Here is a 23,896-nt window from a genome sequence, read left to right on the forward strand (position 1 = left end):
TGCGTATACACAGATCATTGGATTTGGTGACACCTCCATTCATTAGTGCGTCATCCTGTGAGTCAATCAACAGACAATGCCCAAACGGAGAATCCGGCGTAGGGACAAGTAAAACCTCCGTTTTCATTTGCGTCATAGGTTTGTGTACTCTCGTTCATTTGAGGGCCAACTGGCCTCATACAGATAACTGAAAACACACTACAGAAATCAGCGAGAACATACTGAGAAAAAAAGCTGTCTTCTAAATTCATGATGCGAGGACTTCATTTCGTCTTTTTGCTAATCGCAGCGTGAATAATCTAAACCATAGGATATCTTAAAATTAAGGTATAATGTGAGAGATCAACCGGCCTAGTTATTTACTTATCACGTCGTGTCTTATCAAGTTTAGTTTTAAATTTCCATTCGATTTCATAACAATTTAATAATGTATCTTTTGTGAAAAGGGAAAGCGGTTGGGTCAGACGAATAGGTCAAATTACCCTCTTATTTGGGCCAACCTGCAATCTGTTGGTCAAATTATTGTCTGTTTGAGGGGGTGCTGCTTCAATATTTAAATCCGTTATACATTCATTCATAGAGCTCCAATCGTCCATCACACTCAGGACAGTGCCTACCAACAGCGGTGATAGCTTAATCACTGACCCATAACCATTCGGGCTCAGTAGGCTATCGCTTGAATGATATTACAAGCTTTATGCGTCTGTCTCGTCCTCATATTACAGCGTAGAACCGTGGCCATGTTTAACTATATCATTAGACGAAGAATCCAGCGAAACTGTTGGGAAACACAACCGTTTGGATATAATAAAGTCGGCTAAGAAGATAGGACATATTGATAAATCCTTCGGATTTGCCTCAGAGTTCTACAATGCCTCAAAAAAGACACCCCGGATCATGCTGGACTTGTTCAACGCAGTGGAACAGTGGAATGCCGGGAACCAGGAAAAATTAGAGGGCAATGTGGTGCGGAGCTTCGAGGACAGAGGTGCGTTATCAACAAATGCATAATTACGCACGGCTGATGTTACTTTTGTGCCCAAGCATGTTTGAAAATAAAGAAGAAAACAAATACTTAAATTATCTTAAAGGCGAAAACTTGCAGACTTGTTATTTTAACACAATTCATTATATTTTTATGCATGTTGGTGGAAGGTGTAATTTCTTAAATGTATTCTCATTTGGTAGAGATTAGAGAATGATATATGTATAATTTCACTGGTTCAGGCAAAAACAACGACTTTTCCTTGGGAAGTCATATGGACCCCATTTCTACAAGGTTAGTTGGAAATATAGACTTTTAACCGTGTTGAAAAAACTCGATATAATTAGTGTACTGTTTAGCCTAATGCATGTTTTGCGCACAGCAGTTCCTTAATTGTCTTCTGGATCTCTTTAGTAAGGCCCTTTGCAAGGGTCTCTGAAGATGCACTGGGTCCACTGCAGGTGGCAGTGTGACCTCGAAGCTCCAATCCTCAGGTCCGGTTCTCTTCTCCAAGTTGATGCAGTGGGTGTCCATGTCTGATGGATTTATGAAGACAATCTGCAATGGCGGGCTTTTATAGGTTTTGGAGTCATTTGCACCATAATGGAACGCCAAATGACCTCTTATTTTCCGACCACGACTTTTTGACCACGTTAACTTTTGTAGCTGTCTTTCATTTTGTTCATTACATGTTTTATAATCTGGTGTGCGGGATGATTAAACGTAATAATGTGCCTATGACTATTTGCAGGTCTGAATGAAACAAACAGGGATAATTACATTTTGAAAATAAATGTTTCTCTGATTCTTTGCTATGAATTGGACTTCGTTCATCATAGAACGTTTAGGCCAGACATTTCTACAACCATATTGCTCGGCTGTCAATTATCAAATTATATTCTGAGAAATGTGGAAGTTTGCTGTTGTAACCGTCAAAGATGATTAAAATACTGATATATTTATTTCTCATTTACATTTTTGTCGGACATTTCAGCCAGGCCACAACACCTGACAGTCCGAAGGTATTGCTTCAAGACAGCAGGAGCAGGCGGAAATGCGCAGCACCAAGTTATCCCTGCAGCCGCCCCATGTCATGCCAGCGGATCCCCCTCTTTGTGGACTTCGAGGTAATCGGCTGGGCTGGCTGGATCGTTTCTCCACGGGGTTACAATGCTTACTACTGCAAGAGCTCCTGTCCGTTCCCACTCGGAAAGAGTTTCCGTGCCACGAATCACGCGACTGTGCAGTCTGTCATGCACGCTCCAAAGCTCTCCAATGAGGAGGAAAACGTGGTTCTGAAACAGTATGACGATATGGTTTCGTTTTGAACAGCTTTCAGAAATCTTGGTTGAATTGAAAATATTAACAGTATGTCCAGTGATTCATGTATAAATGTATGTTTTTGTAAGAAATAAAAATTGGTTGTTGCAATTGAACATGTTTGTATTGATATTTGATAAGGCTTTGAGGCCGTACAATGGCAGTAGGCCTAATGGAAGTGCCCGTGTCACCGACCAAGGTGCTGAAATGAAGCATCCGGTTGGTTTATAATTGCCCTGAAAGATGAACCTTTTACAATTAGAGGTTATTGCTATATTACGAATGATGGCCTTCTTTTCAAGCACATGCATTATCAACATATTTTTGTGTCATGGTTGTCATAATGAGGGGGCGACCCAATGGGCTCACATTTTTGTTTCTGCCTTAGCACTACCGATGTAGGATTTTCATTTGATCACCCAGTCGCAGAATAACTTTCCTTTAAAATGTATAGATTTTAGAGGTTGACAAATGTATGAACCCCTGCAAAAATGTCCATTGTAATCCACATAATAATTCACATTTCCTGTTGCTGCAGGATTATTTTTTCCCGTTGTTGCAAACTGGCTCAAATTAAGATGCTATATTTTTGTACACCCTTGATTCAAATCACAACAACTTGATGATGAGTTAATAATTTGAATCAGCTGTGTAGTGCTAGCCAAAAACACACATGTAAAACAGGATTAAGAAACACTGTTATGGGATGGATATGTAACTATATGAAAGATCATATGAAAGACGGATGTCCTAGTAACTATATCGTGTAGGCCTACAAATGTGGTTTCATCTTGTTGTTTGTTTGCTACATCATACACTAGGTTTGCGATTTCCATCTTCAATGTAATGAACAATACACACTAGATGGCGCCAGAGGGCTGAGTTTCACATTTAAAAAGCCAATCTGGCATTCACAGTAAAAGATCTCTCACCATAAATTGAGATGAACCAAACAAAATGGAAAAGCATTTACAATGCGGTGTAATAAGTGCAGTGTAGGCCTGATCATCAAGTCTTGCTACCTATGAAAAGGTAAGCCATTTTAAAATGGATAAAAATCACTTTTTGAAATGTAAACTATATATATTTTTACAACATCAAGATTATGAAATTACAACAAAGGATAACCCTAGTTCTTCAGAATTTTTTTATTTATTGGAATGATTTACAAAAACAAAATGCAGCCCTGCTTTATCTAGTCATTAAATCCAAAATACTGCCAAACATATTTCCAAGTATCTCCAAGTATTTCCAATCATGTTACAATGATCAATTATTGCCACTTACAATACATGTAAATACCATACATTTTATGATATAAGTATGAAACAGGATATGCGACTTTCAATATTCAGTTGCATGAAATATTAAAACTCGTGCATGCAAAACACAGTGCATACTGTATATTAGAGTGAAAATAACTAAATTGATATTGGTAATGACTACTGAAACGTAGATCAAAACATAATGTGTCCTTTTTGTTTAAATAAAAATGAAAACATCTGTCAAAATTGTGTTATTTGTGAGGACAAACAGCTTTGTGGAAAAAAAAAAGTCTCAAAAAGCAAAACTTGACATCAATAAAACATTACAACAATGTCATGAAAAGAGGTGAAACACCACTTCAATTATATTCATAGAAATCCTCTCAAGATTTACAACCTGTCTACATGTGAAAATACTTATGTACATAGAACTTCCATGTCTTTTTCTTTGTGCTGTCATTTTCCATAAAAAAACATTTATGAATCATATCTTAATCATACATAAATCCCTGTGGTCAGACACTCCAAAATGCCATTTATATATTAACTCTACAGTAGCTCGTATTAACCACAAATGCAAATTAACACTCCACTTCAACACTGTTAAACTTTTCTTGCGAAGTTGATAAAAGCCCTATCAGTTCACACAGTCATAAAGGTCCTCAGTGCCTAAGAACTCCCCTAGCATGTGGTCTTGTGAGCCATACACTGGCTCTAGGTAGGGATGGCCTTCGCCGTTTTGTTTATATTGCTGCCTTTCCCGCATCCGTTCAAAGTCTTCCTGGTCCAGCTGTGAGGGGTGGACAGTGGACTTCTGTGATGGGATGGATGAGACAGGCACTGGGACAAAGGAACCTTGGTAGAGCACCATTGGTGCGTTCATCACCTCCATGGTGGGGCCTTCTGGAGGTTGAATAGGTAGCTGCACGTAATTCCCAGTTTCTGGATCAAAGAAGGTCTTCGTCTTGACCTGGACGGGCATGTCGACTACGAAGTACTGCCCAGAGTCTGGGTCCTGCAATAACTTCCGTTGGGTCATTGGGAAGGAGGCATAACGGTGCTCGATGCTGGATTGACGGGAGAACTGGCTGGTGTAACTTGACTGGCGGGATAGATTAGGGTGAGGTGATGTCAAGTCTATAACGTCACTGGCATAGGAATCAACACTGTGGTTTCTGTGTTCTAGTTTCTCTCTGTTGGATCTCTCGCGGGCTCGGCCCCTCTGAGACAGCTCATCCCTAATGGACTTCTCAATACGCTGACTCCTCGGCTCCAGTCTTTCCCTAGGAGATGTCTCACTGCTACGAATTCTCTCTTCTGCTTTATTACCAATGTGTCTGTCCATGCTCTGAGCTCTAAGGCGCTGTTGTCTCCCAGTCATGGATCTCTCACCGTTTGGACTTTTATGCTCACTGACAGCTCTGTCACTGCTACGAAATCTCTGTTCTGGCTTGTCTCGGCTGTGTTTCTCACTCCTATGGCACTCTGATTCGCCACAACATTGTTTGTCACGGTTACGGCTTTGACGCTCGGATCCTCCATGTCTCTGATTGTCACTGCTGCATTCTTGACGCGTCGATTCCCCATGCCTGTGTTCCTCACTACCACGACTGCTGGGCTCTGTTCTTTCTTGCCAGGACTTCTCACTGCTATGGCTCTGATGTTCGGGTACACCATCGTGGTGCTTCTCACTGTTACGGGCCTGGCTCTCTGATTCATTGTGCCTGTGCTTCTCACTGCTACGGCTGCTGTGTTCTGTCCTCTCCTGATGTTGCTTCCCTCTAGTACGATGTTTCTCACTACTATCACTACTACTACTTTTCTGCTCCAATGATTTATCCCTCTTGTTTTTGTCACTTCTACTACTACAGCTCTTAGTACTGCTCTTTTGCGGTTGACTTTCCTTCTCTTCCTTTTGGATCCTCCTGGTGGTCAGCTTCATGGCTTTGAAGAGGGCCTTCTCAGACTTGGGAGGAACCACGGGGGGTCTGCCGGGGCCTTGGGTGTCGTTGGCGCGGCAGACAGAACCAGACCTCTCGCTGGGCACCTTGTAAACTTCTGGGGTGTCATCAGCTGTATCCATTGTGCTTGTCCTTTCTTCTGATGATGGGCTTAGGCTTGAATGTTTGTTATATTCCTGTGTGACTGTGAGGAAAGACCCGTATTGTTGGCCTCTTTGGCTGTTTTCGGGGGTCAGTTTTGAGGGAGACAGTGGGGTGAGTGGTGAGTGGTGAGATGCAGTCTCTCTTGGTTTGAGGTGTTTGTCTGTTGTGATGGTAGCAGCATGGAGTTCAGGGATTTCAAGATGGTCTTCCTCGCCCCTCTCAGAGCCACTTAAGCTCTCCCTGGGTGACCACGGCGCACGTTGGCCTTTCCGATTGTGCTCGGGGGTTCGTTTTGAGGGAGACAGCAGTGAGTGTGAAGAGTGGGGAGATGCCGTCTCTTTGGGTTTGAAGTGTTTGTCTGGTGTGGTGACGGCATTATCGGGTGACTGCATTTCAATGGATGTTTTTGAATGATCAAGATGCTCTTCCTCGCTTTTCTCAGAGCCACTCAAGCTCTCCCTGGGTGACCAGGGTGCACGCTGCGATGGGTCATGGTTTGTCTTGTCCAGAACCGGTTTCACTGTCTTGGTTACAGGCGAGACATGATCATTTAATATGTTGTCTTTCACTTTGAATAGAGCCGGTTTCCCCAGAACGGGCGAAGAGACGTTGGGCTGGGATGTTGGCATTTGATTGTTTGTGTTGTCCATCGGGCTCTGGAACCATCCTCTTTTGTCCATCTCTCTGGCTCTCGGCCCATTTTCCTCCTTCAGGGATGTTTCTCTGTCTCGCCTGGGACGGACTACTGGCTTGTCTTCAACGTCCTCATTTTCATGATCACTTACAGAGTAATACTCCACTTCTGTCCTCCTCTCCAAATCCCCTCTCACACGTTCTGGACCATCCTTTACTCCTTCCTCAACCTCCTCAAATTTTGCAGTCAAATTCTCCAAAGAATGATAGATGTTTGAGTCAGTTTCAAGGTTTCTTTGCAATGTATTTTCGACAAAGAAATATGATGACTTCGGGGACATACTGGTTTGATTCTGTTGACCTGGATTTATACTACTGCCATTTGACAACGGGGACACTAATGTTTCTCTAATATCTTGGTCAAGTACTTCATCAACATGTACAATATCTTCACAAACCCTAACTGATTTGTCAGACTCATCAGTTGCTTGAATCTTTTTCATGCTATCTTTTTTCATAATTGATTCATCCTCAGTACTGGTGTTTACTTGGTTTGAAGGTTTTGAATGATCCTTGTCTGGTTTTAAAGGGGCCTTCCTTCTCACACACAGTTGTTCCTGTTGTTCAATATTGTGTTGTATTTTCTCTGCTTTGAGTTTCTTCCGAGGAAGTGTGTTAGTTTTCCTTTCATTTAATAGAGCCTTCATTTCTTTTTCCTTCTCTTCACTGGGGGAAAAACAGGTATTTGCCTCATGTGGATATTTTGAGTACTCTCCTGGCAGACCAACGTGGTGTTTATTTTGTACAAAACGCTTCTCTTGCTCAGCTGTCTTCTCCGTTTCAAGTGCATCTGTTTGTTGATCAGCTTTTATCTTTGCATCGAGGGCCTCCTTACTTGAGACCTTGCCCCTTGCGTGTGTGTTCTCTTTTCGTAGAATGTTATCATTTTTACACTCCCTAATTGAAAAGTCCTTGTTCTTTGTGCCCTCCTCAATTATGTCCATTACATTTGCACATTCTTTCTCCTTCTCTGAGCTGTCCTCTTTTTTAATGCTCCCTTTCTTGCTCCTCGGTGGTACCTTTGGTTTGATAACTGGTGCGTCTGGAAGACTCTCCTCTGTGACGACCTCATCGTTTCTAGAGGTGTCGTCTCTTGTTTCAACTGATAGTTGTTTAGCTACGGTTCTATCACTCTCCTCTGCTGGGTATTTGCTGGATCTAATATTGTGTTTTTGTTTGTCACTGACATTATTGATTGTGTTTCCTTGCACTTGCTCCTCCCTGATATATCTTGTTGCCAGTTTATTTTGTTCAGTGTAGATTGTGGCACCAAATCTGTGATTTTCGCCAAGTTTTGTCTCGGTCTGGGAAAGAATTCCTTGTATCTGATGATGATCCTTCAGATCCCCTAGCCTCCCTCTGACCTCGTTTTGTTTCCCCTCTGTTGCTTTCCTGATATAATCCTGTCTAGCTGGTCTACTCATTTGGACTCTAACATTATAACTATCATCAGGGTTCTCATCAGGGACTCTATTGTTTTCACATTCTTTATTACTAAATACCTGATTTTTACGTTTCTCTGCTCTATCCGATATGATTTCCTCGAGTGCCATTTTAGCCTTGTCGTAATTGTCATTGATCAAAGATTTGTTTACAACTACGTTGCTGTCTATCTTTGAGAATACATCACGCCTAGCTTGCTCCTTCCCTTTATTCGTAAATGCCTCTTTTTTAGCGAACGTGTTACCTCGCATAGAAAGAATACCCCTTTTGATGTTCCTAAGCTCCCTTGAAATTAAATCGTTTTTCGCTTTTGCCTCCCCATCTATCATTGGCTTGGGCTTCAAATTCTCACCGTCCTTGCTATGGCGTCCACCCAATCTGGCCTTCTCCAGCTCTTTAAGTGCATGTAAGTCGCTTATTATATTTTCACTATCTTTCATTTCTTTGTGGACTGACTTCTCTGCATCCTGTACTTCCTTATCCATGTCTTTCTTGTTATTCACCTCCGTTTTAGGTTCTAAATCTTCCTCCTCCTGCTCTTCCTCACCATTCTCCATCAGTGCATATCTTTGGCTTTTAATGTAGTTGTTCTGTCTCGCTGAAAATATATGCTTAAACCTGCCTTGCTCTTTAACAGGCTCCTTCTCTTTTTCTACCACCATACGTTCTTTCTCTTTTTCTGAACTTTCTATTAATCCGTTGGCGAGGATGTTTTCCATTGGATAAATGTCACCTGTTGCCTGTGGCTCTATCTGTCCGTAGCTTGGCCTTGGCACTGAAAACGAATAAAACAAATGTCTATCCTCTACTACAATTCCCTTTTCATCTTTCACTTGAGGGTCCTCTGTTTTGACAGTGTTGGTCTTATTGGTTAACGCTTCAACAGCTTCTGCTCGATTGGGAGAGAATAGTTTGTTTCGGGTGGTAAATATTGCTTCCATACCGGCTCTCATAACCTCTTCAACACTGTCTTTGACATTTAACTCTTTCATGTCCTTTGTTGACCTGTTGTACGTTCTATTTGAGGGCAGCATTTCGTTTTGAGCTGTTATCAATGTGTCCCTAGTTGCTGTGATGGCTTCTCTTGTACTTGCAGTCTGTTCATCATTATGTTTTTCCTTGAATTCCACTGTGTCTTTTGTTGGCTGTTTCGCATTGTCTGTTCTATTTGGGGATAACACTTTGTTTTGTGCTGTAGGTAATGCTTCCCTATTCGTTCTTGTATGTCCTGGCTGGCCACCGACACCCTTCTCCGTTAGCTCCGACATCTCTTTCACTGGCTTTTCTGATATATTCAGAGAAATCCCATCCTTTTGTGTAGTAGGATGGTCTTTTGTGTTGCCCGACGTATTCGGAGAAAGCCCTTTGTTTGGTGTGGCAATGGACAAAGTAGCCTTATTCATTGACGGTGAGAAGTGTTTCATCTCTGGCTCTACAAGACTATTGTACAAGTTCAGAGTTGGGTACATTTGTTTCTGAGTCCGAGGGCTCTTGTTCACCTTTGGGTGTGAAAAGGGAGACCCGGGGCTCCTGCTACCCACAGCCTCTCTTTTGGTTTGCAATAAGTTGGATATCAAGTAATCGTCTGATATATCAGAATCTAGATATTTCCTAAGACCAGCATTGCTAGGTTCCGAAACATCAGGGCTACAGATAGGCAGTCCATCTAATAGAATGGCAGGTGTACTGAAGCCAGAGGCTAGAATGGCAGGTGTACTGAAGCCAGAAGCTGTAACGTCAGAAGGAGCTTGTGCGTATTTGAGTAGTCTCTGTTCCAGCAGCTTTGGAGACAGAGTACGCCGATCCGCCTGTTCGGTTTTGAACTTTGGCGGGCTGTACCTGCTCTTCACCCTCTTCCTGTTATCCTTGAGGTTGAACAACAAACTGGACGCAATGGATTTGTAGCTCTCTCGTTTGATGACCTCTGGGGTCGACCTTGATTTGACTGGCGACACATGCTCTAAGTCTAGGCGGGTGAGATCAAGGAGAGAGGGCGAGAGCACCGCTGACAGGATCTCTGAGGTGTCTGTGGCCTGTCTGGATGGTATTATGGGTGTCATCAGCTGAGAAATGCTGAATGGAGTAGAGGTCAAAGAGCACGGCTCCTCCACTTCTTTCACCTTTATCGACTTTACTTTCTTTTTATAAGGTATGTTACTCTCCTCCACCAGTTTGGGGGTTTCAGTGGGAGTGCAAAGTAGTCCTGATTGGTTGACAGGCACAGCACTCTTGACTCTCACTCTGTTTCTTCTCCAGGGGGTGCTGGTTTCACCCTGGGAAGAGGTGTCTGATGCACACCTCTTCTCAGGGGCAGAGGGTTTTGGCAGAACCTTGGGTGGATGACGAGGAGGAGGAGGGGGTTCAACTGGTTTCTGGCACTGCTGCTCCATCTCCTCTGCACGCAAAGTCTCTATTCTATGTGCCTCAGTCAGCTCTTTGTATAAAGGGGAGTCATACCACTTAGGGAGGTTGTTCACCACATGGGGAATGGAGGTGATGTCTTCCTGGCCGAACGGAGAGTGGTTAAAATCCCTCCACGATTGGAATGGGCTGAACTCGCTGTGGAGGAAACAGTTTTTTATGTGCAGTTTCCGCAGCTTGAAGTTGGATATGCAGTTTTTTGTCTTAGAGAACTTTGCACCCTTGCCTGATTTCTTGGCTATGAGGTTGTTATAATCTGAGGAGAATTCCGATAGTTCCCTTTCGATGCTGAGGAGGGCCGACTTATCCCAAGAGTCTCCGTTAGTGTCCTTAAAATCCCAGTTTTTAATCAGCATGCCCTCACATTTCTCCTCTGTAGCACTGAATGCCTTGTGGAGAGTCAAACTGGACATGCTCTTCTGCTGCTTCCAGGGTTGAGTACCAATGGTACCATTGATTTGGTGCTTTTTACCAGTGTCTTTAGTCCTTTTCAGGGGCTCCTCCACTAGGGGCTTGTGACAGCTGAAAGGGTATCCGTATGAGAACTCATCGTTGTAGGCGGCCTCATCTCCGATGCACAGGCTCCGGAAGGCGCGGTCGGTGAGCGTGCTGACCTCTCGGTCCGTCTCGTCCATGAAGATCTCAGTGAAGCCGTTGGGGAAGCGGTGGTGGAGCATGGTGCTCCGGTGGCTCACGTGTTGACGCTTCTCCACGCAGGTCATGGTGAAGGCTGATGGTTGACACCAATCACACCTCTGCAGTAGGTTGTAGATGGTGGAGTCTATATGGTCCCCAGTTTGGTCAGCTCGCCATCTGCCTGGGAAAGAGATACAGTGTCACAATCAAAGAGGAAACCCTGGACCTTCATAACGTCATTGCTTTACGCAGATTGTATAGAGAAGCATGTACAGTATTTGCCGAAGGAAAGTTCTGGGCTTTTTTTGAGACGCAAGAGTTTACATTTCATCAGCCTAATCATTTGAATACATTACCAGCTAGACATTGTGGTATTTATTTATGCAATTCCCCCTAACAGTATAAAATATAGACTGTGTCCATTTTGAAATCAGCATTGGTTTGTGTACAACCATGTGGGTAGCATGTTGCTTTCGCATTAGTATGTTACATGTGGTGACCTTTTCAATGGACATACAGTACTTTACTTATTATATATTTTCATATTGTGATTGATGGTCAAGCATATATAAGGAAATCACACACCACAATGGTCTTTAAACATTTTAAATGGAGACTAAGTCTACATCAGGCACCGACAATGCCCTTAAATCAAGGCATCATTCACAGTACACTTTGCAGCAGCTGCTTAGCTTAGTTTAGCTATCTGGGTGAGTGCCTAGAATAGCTCATTAACTCATTTCGATATTCTGACCTGGGAGCTTAACAATTGGCATATTGGTCAACTTCACTGTTAATACAAAACTGGGGGGCCTCCTGAGTGGCGCACTGGTCTAAAGAGAACCTGGTGCCACTAGAGGTCCTGGTTCGACTCCAGGCTCTGTCGAAGTCGGCCGCGACCGGTAGACCCATGGCGTGGCGCACAATTGGCCCAGTGTCATCCGGGTTAGGGGAGGGTTTGGCCGGCCGGGATGTCCTTGTCCCATGGCGCTATAAAGACTTTGTTGGCGGGCCGGGCGCATGCACGCTGACACGGTCGCCAGGTGTACGGTGTTTCCTCCGACACATTGGTGCGGCTGGCTTCCAGGTTAAGCAGGAATCAAGAATCAGTGCGGCTTGGCTGGGTCGTGTTTCGGAGGACTCGTGGCTCTCGACCTTTGCCTCTCCCGAGTCCGTACGGGAGTTGCAGTGATGGGAAAAGACTGTAACTACCAATTGGATACCACGAAATTGGGGAGAAAAGGAATAAAAATATATATAATATAATTCAAAAACTAAAATACCCCAAAAAACTGTGACACTCCTAAAACTAGCTACAGCTGATTGAGATAAATATACACACAAACAGAGTGAGGGTACTGAATGTATAGAATTAGCCTTAGAGTTGTATTCAATAAAACACCCTGAGTAAAACTTGATTCAAAAGCACAGAAGAGACATGATTCAGATTCATGTCCAAGTTCAAAGATCATGCCAAGATCAATAACGGTTATCCAGCCATTTATAGGCCTCTCTCTGCGGACGGTAATTACAACTTAACGAAGGTCACACACATGCATTTTCAGTCCTTTGCCCTCAATATAAAACAATATACTGTATTAAGTCATTGTGACCACTATTCATGAGTTAAGGTGAAAGAATGCATCCACTTTTCAGAAGAATTTGGCTGGCAGGAAGCTATTTTCCAGTGCTTATAATTTGAAACCATTTAGAGAGACGGTGATTTCCCAGCATCTGGTTGGTTTATTAATAGCAGAGAAGGAACTACAGCACAGAGGCTATCTATCACACCCCAAGGTAAATATTCAGTAATACACAGTCAATGTACAGGAATATGCATTATGTAAGTGTAGACATTGTTATATATAATTATATATATAGATATATACACACACAATACCAGTTAAAAGTTTGGACACACCTACTCATTACAGTGTTTTTCTTTATTTTTTACTATTTTGTACATTGTAGAATAATAGTGAAGACATCACAACTATGAAATAACACATAAGGACTTATGGACACTTAACCAGCATGGCTACCACAGCATTCTGCTGCGAAATGCCATCCCATCTGATTTGGGCTTAGTGGGACTATGATTTGCTTTTCAACAGGACAATGACTCAACACAACTCTAGGCTGTAAAAGGGCTATTTGACCAAGAAGGAGAGTGATTGAGTGCTGCATCAGATGACCTAGCCTCCACAATCACCCAACCTCAACCCAATTGAGATGGTTTGGGATGGGTTGGACCGCAGAGTGAAGGGAAATCAGCCAACGTGCTCAGCATATTTGGGAACTCCTTCAAGACTGCTGGAAATGCATTCCAGGTGAAGCTGGTTGAGAGAATGCCAAGAGTGTACAAAGCTGTTATCAAGGCAAACGGTGCCTTCTTTTGAAGAATCTAAAATCTAAAATATATTTTGATTAGTTTAACATTTTTTGGTTAATACATGATTCCATATGTGTTATTTCATAGTTGTGACGTCTTCACTATTATTCTACAATATAGAAAATATAAAAAATAAAGAAAAACCCTTGAATGAGTAGGTGTGTCCAAACTTTTTACTGGTACGAAATATGCATATGATATCATAAAAATAAAAAGTATTGAATATTGACAGCAAAGGATGACATTATTTTTGTCATGTACCTGTGACATATGTGATGTTTAGGTATTACTGTAGAAGGTCCACATTGTGAGCTCTTCACCCCAAACATGAAAAAAGGATCATGACGGTGTGATCCAAATATCCCCTCACATGTCCATGCATTGGACAGTTATTACCACATATGAAGATAAAATGCTGGTTTACCTTTTGATTGTGTATTCCATGTTTGGGGTAGAGAGATGAATCCACGGCCCCTGCTAAAAAAAAACATAGGCATTGAGTAACAACAACTTTACAAGCAGGAAAAAAGTTTTGTTGTAATAAAGAAATAGCCAAAGAGAAGTCCTTGAACTTACTCAAGCCCCGAGATCCATGTGGTAAATGCAGTGGGGCAAAGGACACTCAAATTTGAGCACAGAAATGTGTCTGTACCGAAATAGACGCAGAAACCGGTGTGGCCAAACTGACCAGTAACACAGGAAGCAGCTAGCTACCCCACATATTGGAGTAACCATGTTGGTGTCGAGTGGCAGCAGGCCCATGAAATGGAAACGCTCATTGGCTAATTTTAGTAACTAGGAGCATGGGCCCATAGCAGCCTGCTAGCTTTGCCTTTAAACATCTTCAAATACTAACAGTGGCTATTCATGTGAGGGGTTGAGTGGTGGAGACAGTCTATAGCTCCTGGTGAACTCATGGGGTTGTGGCTTAGTGCCTGGCTATCTTTTGGCCTGTGACTCACTTGTCTCTCCCATGGTCTCTCCATGCAAAACAAGGTATCAAAAATAGCTAATTGCATCACCAACACAAGTGTCACACTCATTAAAGCGTAGAATGAGAGGCAAATGGCATCTGATTACAATGATGGGTTAGTACTGGTTTTCCATCACACACTGTTCATGATTTGTTTACTGTCTGGGATCAGCTGTGTGGTCTGCCTTTGTCACTGAAGCTGCTGTATATGCTGAAATCCTGCAGACAGATTTAGATTATAATACTCCAATGAAGATTATTGCGTTTTGTTTCTGTCATTAAGACATTTTTCGAGGTACTATTTACCATATTCTCTTTCGTTGAATTCGCTCCTTACTGTGCCAATGTGCTCTATTTAAGCAGGTCTATTTTTGTCACATTGTATTTCATACAGTAATGGCCTGTCTCTCGTTATGTCACACCTTCCATATCTCAACTAATCAGTCAAATGTCAGGCCAACACCTGTTACTGGCAGCAAGCAAGGTCCAGTGTGATTATAGGGTTTGGAAAAAGAGGCTTCAATCCCTTTGCTGACTTGACAGATACAGAGTAAAGGGTTGTTGCAGAAGTATCGAGACAGGGAAGTATTGTATCTTTGAAAAAGCAGTATGTAAAGTAAAATTGGAGACATGTTTGACTTTGACATTTCTGTTTGCAAGCTAGTGACACAGACTTTTATCTAAATGTTAGACAATAAAATGTGCATTTTAGTTTAACCTAGATGGTTTGAAAGAATATACTGGAAGTCCTTACATTGTTTTGGAGAGATTATTTTACTTCGCCATCAGCACTCATGGAAGGATTTAAAAGTAGAGTGCAATCCGAGTGCATTTCCCAATTACTATCTGTAGCCAGCCACTCAACTCACCCAGAATAAGGTCACATGGTGTCAGCAGGGGGGTCTCTCCACCTAGCAACCCAGCTTCCAACCCAGATCCAAACGGTCTCTTGTGTCAGTTCCTCCCGTCGCCCTTCTCCCTACAGCCAGCCAACGCTATAATAGGAAATTGGAGTGGCGGGCCGCTTTCCCCTGGAGTGTGGCAGTTAGTCAGGCAGGGAATCATGCAGGGAGGCAGGGCCCATAGCCTATCTGATGGACATCCACACATGGGCCTGTGCTGGGCAGCAGTGGGGGGCTGGCTGGCTGGGTGGCTATTAGTCACAGCCATTGGGGACCATGTAGGCAGGCACATGACTAACTGACAGATTGTCATGGCAGCCCAGTAAATTCTGGCTTTTCTGTGTGGCAGTATGTGGACGAGGTGCAGGGCTGGTGGAATGACCCTCATTCCTGTCCGCTGATGCTGCTAGCACACCTGGGGTTAGCTAGCCTGTTAGCCTGTTCCTCTCGGATACATCAAGTCGGCACTCATACAGTTGGCCCATGGCTCCCTGGTTCATATACAGTGTTCTGAATCATTACACAGCCCACACATTTAGACCCAACACCTCTGAGGTGAAATACATAGCACCTTTTGTTGTAAGAGTGTATCTAGAACCTAAAATGGTTATTTGGCTGTCCCCATGGTAGAACCCTTTGAAGAACCCTTTTTGGTTCCAGGTAGAACCATTTTTGTTCCATGTAGAACCCTACATGGAACCCAAAAGAGTTCTGCCTGGAACCAAAAAGTGTTCTCCTATGGGAACAGCCGAAGAACCCTTTTGGAACCGTTGCTTCTAAGAGTGTATGACAATCTGGGAATCAGGCCACCATTACTGTATAAAGCCAGTTGGATCTGGCCAGTGAAAGTATGAGGATATAACACATTTTTCTTACCTTTATAGAGACACTTTATATCAAAATAGATATGTTTGAATAGGGCAAACAAAACAAACCTCTGAATTTCAAACTAACTGCACTATCCATATCACGTTTCAAGGTAACACCCAGATGCAGATAACGTCGAAATTAACAAAAGTTTATTAATCCAACAGGGGCAGGCAAAAGACAGGTCAAGGGCAGGGGTCAGTAATCCAGATAAATGGGGCAAAGGTACAGGACGGCAGGCAGGCTCAGGGTCAGGCCAGGCAGAAAAGGTAAAAACGAAAAAACAAGAACAATCGAGAGATGGGCAGAAGGAAAAACTCTGGTAGGATTTACAAAACAAAACGAAATGGCAACAGACAAACAGAGAACACAGGTATAAATACACAGGGGATAATGGGGAAGATGGGCGACACCTGGAGGAGGCGGAGACAAAAACAGGAGACAAAGGGCTGTGGGTTTAACTCTGGACACATGAAAGGTGTGGTGTATACAAAGGGTACAGGGCAACAGAAGACGAACAGCAGAGGGGCTAATCATTTTAGAGATGGGAAACGGGCCGAGAAACGATGGGGAGAGTTTGCGGGATTCCACACGGAGGGGCAGATCACGGGTGGATAGCCGTACCTTCTGCTGAGACGATACCGAGGAACCGGGGTCCGATGGTGATCAGCTTGTCGTCAATACCTGGAGGGGGTCTTGAGGAGGGCCGACCGGGCTCTCCTCCAGGCACGACGACAGTAGGGGACAAACATCTGGGCAGAAGGAATGCAGACCTCTTCTTCCTGCTCAGGGAAGAGTGGGGGTTGATAACCCAGGGAACACTCAAATCGCGATAGACCAGTGGCAGAGCAGGGAAGTGTGTTGCAGGGAAGAGTGTATTCCACCCACACAAGCTGCTGGCTCCAGGTGTGGGTGGTCAACCAGTCAACCACAGTCAGCATGGCAGTGTTGCTCTCAGACAGGGGGAGATCCATGACGAAATCCAGGGATATGTGGGACCAGGGACGGTGAGGGACAGGCAGTGGTTGCAGAAGAACAGTCGGAGCTTGCCGAAGAATCTTGTTCTGAGCACAGACCATGCAGGCTGCGACAAACGCGGCAGCATCTGGAACCACAGTATGTCACCAAAAGCGTTGTCACGGGAAGGGCAGTGTCTGACGGGAGTCCGGGTGGCAGGCAAGCCTGGAGGAATGGTCCCACTCCACAGGACCGTGGAGCGGACAGAGTCAGGCACAAACATCCGGTTATCTGCTCCCCCCCCCCCCCCCCCCCCTCCAAGGTTCGACTGGGACCGCTGCACCTTCCGGACCTGTTTCCCTATACCCCAGCTGAGTGCCGTCACCATACACAAGGTGGGTCTCGGGCTTCGGGGTAGTAACTGTGTGGCTATAGAGGCGAGACAGGGCATCCGGCTTGGCGTTCTTGGACCCCGGCCGGTGAAAGAGGGAAAAGTTCAACAGGAAAAACAGCAGGGCCCATCTCGCTTGCCTGGAGTTGAGGCGCATGGTGGTGTGAAGAAACTCCAGGTTTTTGTTCCACCCCTTCCAGCCATTCCTTCAACGCCATCTTCACAGCGAGAAGCTCTCGATTTTCCACATCGTAGTTCCTCTCCGTGGCATTGAGGCGGTGGGAGAAGAAGGCGCAGGGATCCAGCTTAAGGTCCAGGGCAGAATGTTGGGACAGGACAGCCCCCACTCCAACATCCGAAGCATTCGGCCTCCACGTCGTACTGACGGGAAGGGTCAGAGGGAACCAAGATGGGAGGAGTGGTGAAGTGGTGTTTGAGGTCCCAGAATAACCCAGACAGCAGGCAGAGATCCACGTGAACGGATCCTTGGTGGAGGTGAGTGCAGACAGGGGGGAAGCGAGGGTGCTGTAACCCTGGATAAAGTGCCGATAAAAGTTGGTAAACCACAGGAAACGTTCCAGCTGTACCCTGGACGTAGGTTGAGGCCAATCCACCACCACTCTCACCTTCCCAGGATCCATCTGGACACTCTCAGCAGAGATGATGTAACCCTGAAAGGTGATGGTAGAGTGATGGAACTCGCACTTATCCGCCTTCACAAACAGCTGATTCTCCAGAAGGAGTTGAAGAACCTGCCGGATGTGGAGCACGTGTTCTCGGGGAGAAGACAAGGATGTCATCAATGTAGACGAAGACGAACCAGTTCAAACATGTCGCGGAAAACATAATTTACCAGACCCAGGAACACAGCAGGGGCGTTGGTGAGGCCTAAAGGCATGACCAGATACTCGTAGTGGCCTCTGGACGTGTTGAAGGCCATCTTCCACTCATCCCCCTCTCGTATCCGCACCAGGTGGTAGGCGTTCCTTAGATCCAGCTTGGAAAACATAGTGGCCCCCTGGAGTGGCTCGAAGGCCAAGCAAACGAGTGGTAGCGGGTAACAGTTCTTAACAGTAATGTAATTGAGTCCCCGGTAGTCAATGCACAGGCACAGGGTCTTGTCCTTTTTCTCAACAAAGAAGAACCATGCGCTGACTTCAGACAATGGGCATGGCAGAGCGGACTCCAGCCCTTGATGGCACATGTAGACCAATTGATGAGGGGATTGTGTCACTCGAGCCAGGAGAATCCACGGGAATCTGAGGACACTTGATGAGCAGAAATTGAAAAGTCTTGATGTGATTCCCTGACACCCGTAGGTTGATGGGGGTGGAGTGACTCAGCCTATAGAGCGCCTGTCCAGCGCTCTACCATCCATGGGAATGGAGAGGGGCTGAGTGGGGATGTTCAGCTCGGAAACCAGGGTAGCGTCCAAAAAGCTCTCATCGGCCCCAGAGAGATTTAGACTGGTTTCCCCACAGCAGAATGGCATGAAAAGGGATGCAATCAAGGGAAGCAGAAAAGTTTTCCATATGGCCCACCAGAGTGCTCCTACCGGTGAGCCTGGTATTTTTAAAGGACAAGAGGACACAAAATGACCAAGAGTCAGCAATACAGAGTCCGCAATACAACTCTTCTTGTTGATCCTGTATTGCCGTTCCACTGGCGACAACCCAGCTCTGCCTAGTTGCATAGGCTCAGGGAGAGGTAACTCGGCCGTCTTCGGAGACTCTCGGGGAAGATCGGGAAGCCTCGGGTTCTCTCGGCAACGGGACCGTCTTGGACTTCAGGGATGACTCGGAGGCCAGGTGGAATCCCTGGACGTGCGAGCAAAATCGAATTTCCTCCCCCTCTGTCGTTCCCGTAATTGCCCATTGATGAGGATGGGAAATGCGATGAGGGAATCAAGATCCGTAGGTAACTCGCGAGCAGCAAGCTCATCCTTGACCTCCTCCGAGATGCCTTGCAGGAACATATCGAACAGCGCTTCCTGGTTCCAAGCACTCTCCGCTGCCAACGTGCCGAAATCTACCGCATAGTCCGCCACCCTGCGGGAGTTCTGCCGAAGCTGGATTAGCTTCGGGACAGCTTCTCTCCCAGAGAACGGGGCATCAGAAACCTTCTTCACCTCCCCCACGAACCCTTCCAGACTAACGCATATGGCTGGCTGTTGTTCCCATACAGCAGTCGCCCAGGTGAGAGCCCTCCCAGACATCAGCGTGATGAGGTAGGCTATCTTGGAGCAATCTGAAGGAAAGGAGGAGGGCTGAAGCTCGAAGACGAGGGCACACTGAGCAATAAACGCCGGACAGGTGCTCGGCTCACCATTGAAGCGTTTGGAGGAGGTAAGCGGGGCTCCCTAGAAGGTGGCGTGACCGATGAGATGGCGCTGCTAGCAGCTGAGTTACTGAGGGGCTGTGGGGTTACCACCATGGTAGGCTGCCTCCCAGACAATCCGCGGAATTGTTCCAGCAAATGTCCAACGCCCGGTCATGGTGTTCAGCCAACATGTGGACCCCCACCATAAGGCCACAAAGCAATTCCTCGTGCCTACCGATGGTGGCTCCTTTGGAGGAGATGGCGTTGCGCAGCTGGCCCGGTTCTGCTGGATCAGTCATGGCCAGTTTGTACTATCACGTTTCAAGTTAAGACCCAGATACAGACAACGTCGAATTAACAGCAGTTTATTAATCCAACAGGGGCAGGCAAAGGACAAGTCAAGGGCAGGCAGGTGGCACTGGGCAGGGCAGGCACAGGTACAGGACTGCAGGCAGGCTCAGGGTCAGGGTAGGCAGAGGTCAGTAATCCAGATAGGTGGGGCAAAGGTACAGAACGGCAGGCAGGCTCAAGGTCAGGGCAGGCAGAAAAGGTCAAAGCCGGGAAAACTAGAAAACAGGAACAATCGAGAGACAGGAACAGAGTGAAAAACGCTGGTAGGCTTGACGAAACAAAACTAACTGGCAACAGACAAACAGAGAACACAGGTATAAATACACAGAGGATAATGGGGGAAATGAGTGACACCTGGGAGGGGTGGAGACAATCACAATGACAGGTGAAACAGTTCAGGGTGTGACAATTCATAGAAACCATGATACCTTATTCATTCCTTTAGTTTCATGAATCAAGGTACTAAAATGCATGCTCAACTCAAACTAATTTATTATACGGTCTCACAAGAGTGTGTAGAGCAGTGAAGACAGTGCTCCAGTGAGACAGGGCTCCAGTGTGATACTGTGGCATGTGTCTCGGTCTCGACTCACATCGGAGACCATCATAATTCCTGGAAGATGCAACAGATACTGTATATACTGTACACTATGCCATTGACACAAAGTCATAGTTTGAGGAAGCCCCATTGAAACTCCATGGTTTAGGAGGGCCATGGCCTATAAAGTGGCATGTGGACATGGGAGCCAGGATTCACATGGGTAAAATAACATTTAATAGGTATTGACGTAGCCTGTTGCAGTGTCTGCCATCTCAGTGTAATTCATGGATTTATATGAGCAAAATAAAGCCCACATTTTGTATGCTGAAAATTGTGCTCTGTAAGACTCCATCATAGGCTGGGAAACATGATTGTAAACATTACATAATGACTTATTTATGGAATTACTCCCTAGAGCTGTGGTTCCAAATGCTGGTCCTGGGGACCCAAAGAGGTACACATTTTTGTTTTTGCCCTAGCACTGTACACCTGATCATTTGAATTAGCTGTGTAGTGCTGGGACAAAACCAAAAATGTGCACCCGTTGTTCCCCAGAACCAAGATTGAGAACCAGTGCCCTAGAGCGTATGTTTATTCAATGCACGGCACGCCTCTCTGTTTGTTCATTAATCATGGCTTCCGAAATCCCCCCTTGTACCCGCTAACAACCTACAAAGACCGAGATCATGTGTTAACGTTGTCTTCTCTCCTTATTTCCCACACCTCTCCAGTGTTGAGGTTGGTGTGCATTGCTGGCTGGCTGGCTGGCAGGGGGAGTGGGGGTACACTGAGCCCGTGCCAAGGCATGCTAGGCAGCTGGGTGCACAAAGCGACCACTGCCATTGTACATGTCTGCGGCTCTACAAAATGTACACAGCAGTTCCAAAATAATCATCAGGAGCCTGGTGATATGGGCTAACTTAAAGATTGCTGTACACCAGCGGACGTGAGCTTACAACTCACTCACCGGGCATTATTCTCTGAACTGTACATTGTGGCAATTGTCCTTTTCCTTCACCATAAGGGCTCAAAAGGCTTTTGGCATAGAGCATCCAAAACAACTGGCAAGTCCCATGACGGGGCAAGCTGTTAATCGATATATTCAAATATTATTAGAGGGAGGAACAGGTACAGCTTTGACATGACTAACTCATTTCACAACCAAGCTAGCTGTATCCAAACAGTGACTAGTCTTTAGCAAGCTAGCCACCACCCTAGCTAGCTTCTGTGGTTTAACTTTGAAAATAAACGTTTTTTTACTAACTACACGAGCTATCTTTTATAATCTGTCTTTTCCGAAATGGTATCCGGCCATAACACCGTCAAGGATAACCCACTAATCGCTAGCTACCTGACTAGTCTACCACACTAGATTTTCTGACAGCTAAAAACATAGCATCCCAGCTACGGCGACAAAAGCATCTCCCACAGTGTTGACAGTGAGAAGCTGAACACCCTGTATGCTGCGGTAGACCCAAAAGGCCTTTTAGGTCCCACCTTCGAGATGATGCCAAAACAGTGCGGGAGGAGAAGAGGGAGGGTGAATCCCTCCAGCTCTTTGCCCAGGCTGCAGCAGGTCGACCCCTCTCAACATTTAAAAGGCCCAGGCCCCCAGGCTGCGAGCCCAAGGCAGCAGAGAACCTCAGACCCTAAAGGCTCCTGGTCTAAGAAGCCTCCCTTCCCACCCATGGTCCCAAGGAGCCATTTGGCCCCTAACCCCACCCAGGGGGTAAGGATGAAGAAACTGATGGCCTAGCAGTGTCCCCATTGCCAGAGAGGCGAGAACGGCCTCCTCCGAGTGCCGTTCTATCTCTTCCGCCAATCCTGTTCCAGGGTGCAGGTTCCCAGGCACCTCAGTGTTCTTTTCTGCATACTGAACCCAAGTCAGTGGTCACAGAGTACAGCCCAAAGAGGAGAAGAGACAATGTAAGTTCACATTAAAAATGATACCACAAGCAAAACCAGGCTACAGGCCAAAGGTGTAGTCAGACATTTTGTTTCTCACAAAATCAAAACAAACAGGGTACCTACCTCCCTATATCTCCACCAGAGGAAGCTACCACTCCTTCTGGTGGTGATAGGCCACATAAGTACTCTTCCGGTGCGGGCCAGCCGCGCATGCACAGTACATTGTGGATTGTAGTACACCCTCCCTCCAACTGAGGGGGGAAGCCAGGTATATGCAGTGTCAAACTGGGTGCAGGGCACAATAGACATGGGATGCAGACTGCAATTCGTTGTCACCCCGCCTCGATTCAAGTGAATCATACATACTCAGGCTCAGAGGAAATCAGTGTGTGGCTTCCGGGAAGAAATCGCATCGCTAATAGGGGCAAGGGGCAGTAAGAAGTGTTTCTCCTGAGCAATGCCATTGCGGTTTTTACTCAATTTTTCCTGGTTCTAAAAAAGGGGGGCGGCATACGCCCGAATCCTAGATCTATGTGCTTTGAACAGGCACGTGAGAAAGTACACGTTCCGAATGTTGACACACACTGCTCTGTTACGCACCAAGGCGATTGGTTCGTATCCGTCGACCTGAGGAACGCTTACTTTCACATCTCAATATACCCTCCTAACAAGAAATTTCTCAGATTCACTTTTCAAGGCGTTATTTCCCTTTTGGCCTCTCGCTGTCAATCAGGCTTTTACGAAGTGTACCGAGGCAGCCATAGCCCCTCCAAGGTTCGACTGGGACCGCTGCACCTTCCGGACCTGTTTCCCTATACCCCAGCTGAGTGCCGTCACCATACACAAGGTGGGTCTCGGGCTTCGGGGTAGTAACTGTGTGGCTATAGAGGCGAGACAGGGCATCCGGCTTGGCGTTCTTGGACCCCGGCCGGTGAAAGAGGGAAAAGTTCAACAGGAAAAACAGCAGGGCCCATCTCGCTTGCCTGGAGTTGAGGCGCATGGTGGTGTGAAGAAACTCCAGGTTTTTGTTCCACCCCTTCCAGCCATTCCTTCAACGCCATCTTCACAGCGAGAAGCTCTCGATTTTCCACATCGTAGTTCCTCTCCGTGGCATTGAGGCGGTGGGAGAAGAAGGCGCAGGGATCCAGCTTAAGGTCCAGGGCAGAATGTTGGGACAGGACAGCCCCCACTCCAACATCCGAAGCATTCGGCCTCCACGTCGTACTGACGGGAAGGGTCAGAGGGAACCAAGATGGGAGGAGTGGTGAAGTGGTGTTTGAGGTCCCAGAATAACCCAGACAGCAGGCAGAGATCCACGTGAACGGATCCTTGGTGGAGGTGAGTGCAGACAGGGGGGAAGCGAGGGTGCTGTAACCCTGGATAAAGTGCCGATAAAAGTTGGTAAACCACAGGAAACGTTCCAGCTG

General features: G+C 45.8%; 1 protein-coding gene across 1 annotated transcript in view; it reads right to left on the bottom strand.

The window, feature by feature from the left end:
* Window positions 1–3,444: 3,444 nt before the first annotated feature.
* The window catches only part of LOC139376538 (trichohyalin-like), a 375,197-nt gene continuing 354,745 nt past the window's right edge, over window positions 3,445–23,896 (bottom strand). The window contains exons 2-3 of the mRNA XM_071119232.1: window positions 13,685–13,735; window positions 3,445–11,049 (exon numbers count right to left, since the gene is read on the bottom strand). Of these exons, the coding sequence (XP_070975333.1) occupies window positions 4,208–10,954 (6,747 nt within the window). The 5' untranslated portion in view covers window positions 10,955–11,049; window positions 13,685–13,735 and the 3' untranslated portion in view covers window positions 3,445–4,207. The remainder of the gene's footprint in view (window positions 11,050–13,684; window positions 13,736–23,896) is intronic.

This window comes from Oncorhynchus clarkii, chromosome 20 (genome assembly GCF_045791955.1).
Source record: "Oncorhynchus clarkii lewisi isolate Uvic-CL-2024 chromosome 20, UVic_Ocla_1.0, whole genome shotgun sequence".
Lineage (NCBI taxonomy): Eukaryota > Metazoa > Chordata > Actinopteri > Salmoniformes > Salmonidae > Oncorhynchus > Oncorhynchus clarkii.